The sequence below is a fragment of the Zalophus californianus genome, chromosome 3, assembly GCF_009762305.2.
Source record: "Zalophus californianus isolate mZalCal1 chromosome 3, mZalCal1.pri.v2, whole genome shotgun sequence".
Lineage (NCBI taxonomy): Eukaryota > Metazoa > Chordata > Mammalia > Carnivora > Otariidae > Zalophus > Zalophus californianus.
Window position 1 is genome coordinate 15,836,327 of NC_045597.1, and position 5,200 is coordinate 15,841,526.

General features: G+C 45.9%; 1 protein-coding gene across 2 annotated transcripts in view; it reads right to left on the minus strand.

Annotated features, from left to right (window-relative positions):
- The window catches only part of GPR180 (G protein-coupled receptor 180), a 30,315-nt gene extending 27,357 nt beyond the window's left edge, over window positions 1-2,958 (minus strand). For both annotated transcript variants that reach the window (XM_027590534.1, XM_027590533.2), the window contains exon 1: window positions 2,712-2,958. In XM_027590534.1, coding sequence (XP_027446335.1) covers window positions 2,712-2,856 — 145 coding nt within the window. In that variant the 5' untranslated portion in view covers window positions 2,857-2,958. The remainder of the gene's footprint in view (window positions 1-2,711) is intronic.
- Between the last annotated feature and the right edge of the window lie 2,242 nt (window positions 2,959-5,200).

Genomic DNA, 5,200 nt, shown 5'->3' on the forward strand with positions numbered 1-5,200 from the left:
TATTAACTAGTTTGGTCTTGTATGGAACTAACACGGTAAGACAATTCAACCCCTCTATCAAAATAGGAATTTAAAGAGCACAGAGTTTTTCTTTTTTACTTTAAATTCAGTTAATTAACATACAGTGTATTATTAATTTCAGAGGTAGAGCTCAGTGATTTATCAGTATTACAGAATACCCAAGCACAGTTTTTCTTTTTTTTTTTTTTTAAAGATTTTATTTATTTATTTGAGAGAGAGAGAACGAGAGATAGAGAGCATGAGAGGGAAGAGGGTCAGAGGGAGAAGCAGACTCCCTGCCGAGCAGGGAGCCCGACGTGGGACTCGATCCCGGGACTCCGGGATCATGACCTGAGCCGAAGGCAGTCGCTTAACCAACTGAGCCACCCAGGCGCCCCAAGCACAGTTTTTCTTAAATCTCACTTAACTAGGTAGATCACACTGGAATGAGCATCCCATTCAGGTGCAAATCAAAAGACTATTCATATTAATTATCCAAATTAATGTGTGGTATCTCCTTACACTTCCAATGAAGAGTGATGCCATTTCACTGAATAAACAGCAACATCTGCTGTATCTGGACATTCACTATAACAGAATTTTTGCCTCATTTTACAACCACTCCACGTCTTTAATATTTGTTCATAAACTATATACAGAAATTTCCCACCAAAGTTTTTATTTTCTAATATAACATGTGTGTTAATATTGTACTTTTAATGTAAAAAATTGGCATAGCTAATAGCAAGAAAGTTTAAACAAATTAGTCTGGGGGTAGACATTTTCCACCTGATAAAAAATTTGACATCTGTGACTTTTACAAAGGAACTTGCAGAACAATAGATGGTGTGAGACATTATAGAATTAGCCTGGCTGCACACACTAAGCACATTTAAGGCCCCGAACAGAAATGGCAAAAAGTAGTTGCCTCTAGGGAAAGGGACTCTGGGTGAGGAGAAGTAAAGCAGGAGACTGTTTTCATTTTAAGATCTCTTCTGGGCTGTTGTCATGTTTGTTATTATAATTATCATTTTGATTAAACATTTTAAATAAATTTAAATGTACAGTATGTATCAAGGGATGTCCAAGTCTCCTACATAAATTGATTACATTATAAATTATCCAAAATTTTAAGAAGTGATGCGAAGGCTTAACATCTTAAATCGCGTTCTTAGTCTATTATTTCGGTATAATATAGTTTTATTATTTTACTGAATTCAAATTCACTGAAGACTGGTAATAATAAAAAACATATATACACACACACATAGAAAGAGCGTGTATGTGTGTTAATACACTTGGAACACTCAATTCCTCAATCTTCACTGAGATATCTGGATTTCCTACCTATGTTTCTCCTCCATGTTTACCATGGGTTGTCTGAGTCCCTCTGCTAGTGATAACCCACGTCATAGCTTCCATATATCCCAGATTTTCCAGCACTGTCCAGCTTGTGCCATTTATTGTAGTGTCTTTGCTATCACTGTCAATATTCCAAGTACAGTTACAGACAGCTGACTTAAGAAAACTAAAAATGTGAACTAAAATATAATCAAGTGTTTTTAGAGTTTCTTCTTCACCCAAGGTCTGTGCCACACTGGATTTTGGAAAACTGGGGTGCATTCCTTTTCTCAACTATTTTAAAGACTCTGATTTAAAAAAAAACCTTCAGGTTCCCCTCCCTTTACACCACCAATTCTGTAATTTTGCAATACTTTAAATTCCTTTCCTACCCCAAAATAGCTTCTTGTTTCTATTACCTTCTCTTAAGAATCCTCCCTGGGACAACAATCTGACAGTGCATCTTTTAATGCTAAAAACTGTATTAAGGATACCAACCTCATCAAGGCAAATAATTATTTGCAAAACAATACCAGTCAAATTCAGTACCAAAAGTATGTACCAAGAAAATCACTTAAATTTCGAGAGTGCAAATAAAGCAAAAATTAGAATGAATTGCAAATTCATTCATTTAAGACTAACTGATTTTTGAGGGAAACCAGGAAGGAAGCAGTTCTTTCAGAAGGGCCAGATACAAATGATGAAGATTCCAGGACACACCTACATGCATTTCTGTCAAGTGACTTCTAGGCCTCCTGGTCCATGGTAAATCTACTCCTTTAGTAGTGGAGGAACCAAACTGTCCCAGCAATTGTGACCACCAGATTAGCAGGTATTTTATTTGGTTTCCCAAACCTCTCTGCTTCAGGTAGGTTTTAGCAAATTATCTTAAAAACAAAGACTGAACCCAGGGAAATCTAAGTTCTGGAGCTTAAATGCACACGTTAAGTACAGTGCCTTAGTGTATATAATCAGGCTGAGACAGGAGTGAGCAAACGATGCTCCCTTGAGGGAAGGATCTCGAAAGATGCAGCAGAGGAAGTCCTCCGTACTTTCGTTCGCGTGCGGAAGGTGGGGGAAATGGTGTTTCAAGTGCAGAATACAATCACTAATCGGGGGAGGGTGCTGACCAGGGAGTGGCGCACAGCAACAGCAGGGTTGGCATTAACGCATCCCTCGATTCCCGCAGCTGCGGTCGGGGGTGGGCCGCCGGCGACGCGGGAAGCGCAGGTGGGGCCGGGGGCAGTCCCCCGCGGCGCCGCCGCCGGCTCCAGGCCTGCCCCCGCGAGGCGGGGAGGCGCGGAGGCGCGGAGGCGCGGCCCGCGGATGGGCCCACGCGCCTGCATCCCGCTCCCCGCCCCCGCACCTACCGTGGAACTCGAAGTGGCCGATGCTCTGGCCCTCAGCGTCTCGGGCCGCGGCGCTGCTGAAGCTACCCCGCAGGGTCTTACCCTGGCTGCCCGGCGGCCACCAGCAGCAGGTGAGGGCCACCGCCAGCAGCCGCAGGGCTCCCATCCCCCCCACTTCCCTCTCGGCACCCACACCCCGGCCCTAACCGCCTGCTGCCGCCTTCCCCACGTCGGCAGCCGGGGCTGAGGGAGGAGGGAGTAGGACCGGCGTCCCGGACCCGCCCCCGGAAGGCTGACAACCTATGTGGCAGGCCCCTCCGCCACGAGCCAAGTACACCCACCAATCAGAGGCCGAAATGGGCGGGACGTGCGGGGGCGCGCGTCCCATCACTCCCCAGCCTGCTGGCTAGTTCCCGCCTTTTCTATGGAGACTCAGAAGGATGCTGCTTCAGGTTACGGAAAAAGCCTTGCCCTCCGTCGTCCCCGGGCGTGGTGCTACTGCGCATGCGTGGGCTCGCCCGCAAGGCTCCCGAGGGCTTTCCGGGTGGGTTTGTAGGATTCAGGAAGAAATGAGGAGAACCGCGGGACGGCCACGGGTCTGATGAAGAAAGTTCCCGCAAAGCCCGAGGTGCCTGGCAACCTACTGAACGTAACGTTTCCGCTTTACTGTCTCAAAGACACCTCACTGTACATGTTCAAGTTTAACGCATGAATTCTCTTGGCACGTCTAACCGATTTTAACCTCTTAGGTTCCCTGTGTTCTTGAATTACATCGTCAGACAGCTGGGAAGTATAGCTTACATCCGTACATACAGTCATCTCAATGATTCTGGGCTGCGATGGTAGGAAGGAGCTGCCAATCTCCATATCCAGACCATTATGGTATCATCTTCCTTGGCCTGCGGCAAGTAACCTGCCACCAGTCTTAATTTTCTCCAGTTGGCCACACACAGCCCACCTCTACCCTAGAGCCACAGAAAGCTAGAAAGCTATAGGAAACGAAATTTGACTGCATCACTTCCTTCAAAAGTTTTTGATCACCTGTAGTACACAAGTAAAACTCTTTAGAATATAGCTTTCGAGTCTCTCAAATTTCCCTCTCGACTTTTTGGCTCCATCCTTACCGAGCCACTGTCAGTTCGCTGAACACTCCCAAGTTCTCCTCTCTGAGCCTGTAGCACTTGCAGATCCATTGTATTTAAGAAGTGAGACTATTATTAGACTGTATGCAGTTTTTCATTATTACATATAAGCAGTGTATCGGTGAACATATTTGTGTTTTTCTGCAATTATCTATATTATACATCATGGAATTTGGGCACATAGGTTATGTGCATTTGACCTTTTCCTATGTGTTACCATTTTGCCCCCGAAAAAGGTTGTAACAAATGACGTTTCCACATATACTGGGTATTCTCATTCTTCTTATACTTTGCCAAACATTATATGAAAAAAGAAAAATACCCCCAAGATATTTATTTATCCATTCAACATTAACTGATCATTTATTCTGTGCCAGGCCTGGTCCCACGGCCTTGGGATTATAGCAGGAAACAAAACAAAGCCCCTACCCCTTCTAGCCAGTACCAATGAGTAATTCAACATAAATGTTGATGACTGCTATGGAGAAAAAAGAAGGATAACGTTGTTAGGCCGGGCTGGGGTAGAGCTTGCTATTTTAATTGGGGTGGTCAAGGAAGGACTCTCTACAAGGGTGACTGACCCTCAATCTGAGAACTGAAGAAGTAAGGGTAGGGGCACCTGGGTGGCTCAGTCGTTAAGCATCTGCCTTTGGCTCAGGTCATGATCCCAGGTTCCTGGGATCGAACCCCACATCAGGCTCCCTGCTCCACGGGAAGCCGGCTTCTCCCTCTCTCTCCCACGCCCCCCTGCTTGTGTTCCCTCTCTCACCGTCAAATAAATAAATAAAATCTTGGGGGAAAAAAGAAGTAAGGGTAAAAACTAGGCAGACATCTGGGGAAAGGGCATCCAGGCCTGAGGAAAGTAGTAGGCCTGGCAAATTCAAGGAGAAACAGAGTGGCAGGCAGGCTGGGGCAGAGTGAGTACGAGCGAGAATAGTTAAGGGTAGGATCTAGGGACATCTTCACCATGATTGCCAGCAGCATGCATTGTCGGTAATAATATTAACAACAAAGCAGAAGGCATTTTGCCATTGCAACCTCCCATTTCCACACTTTGCAAGCAGAGAACTTCTGGTGTTAGCTCAACTGGTGAGCAATCTGTGGAAATGCTTTAGCAGTACAAGGACGAAAAGAAGGTCATCATTCATAACTCTGATCATCTGCGTATTAAGTAAAGCCCGATTTTATACTGGTGTCACCTGACACAAAAACGTTCCAGACCCCACTTCCCAGCCACCCCTCTTAACGCCTAACGGGCCAGGTTTGGGCAGAGAAGAGATGCGCCTGCGCAGTAGCGCTGCGCCACCCGCGCACCCAGGGACCCCGCCCAGCCCGCAAGTGGGCGGGGATAAATCGGCCAGGCTCCGG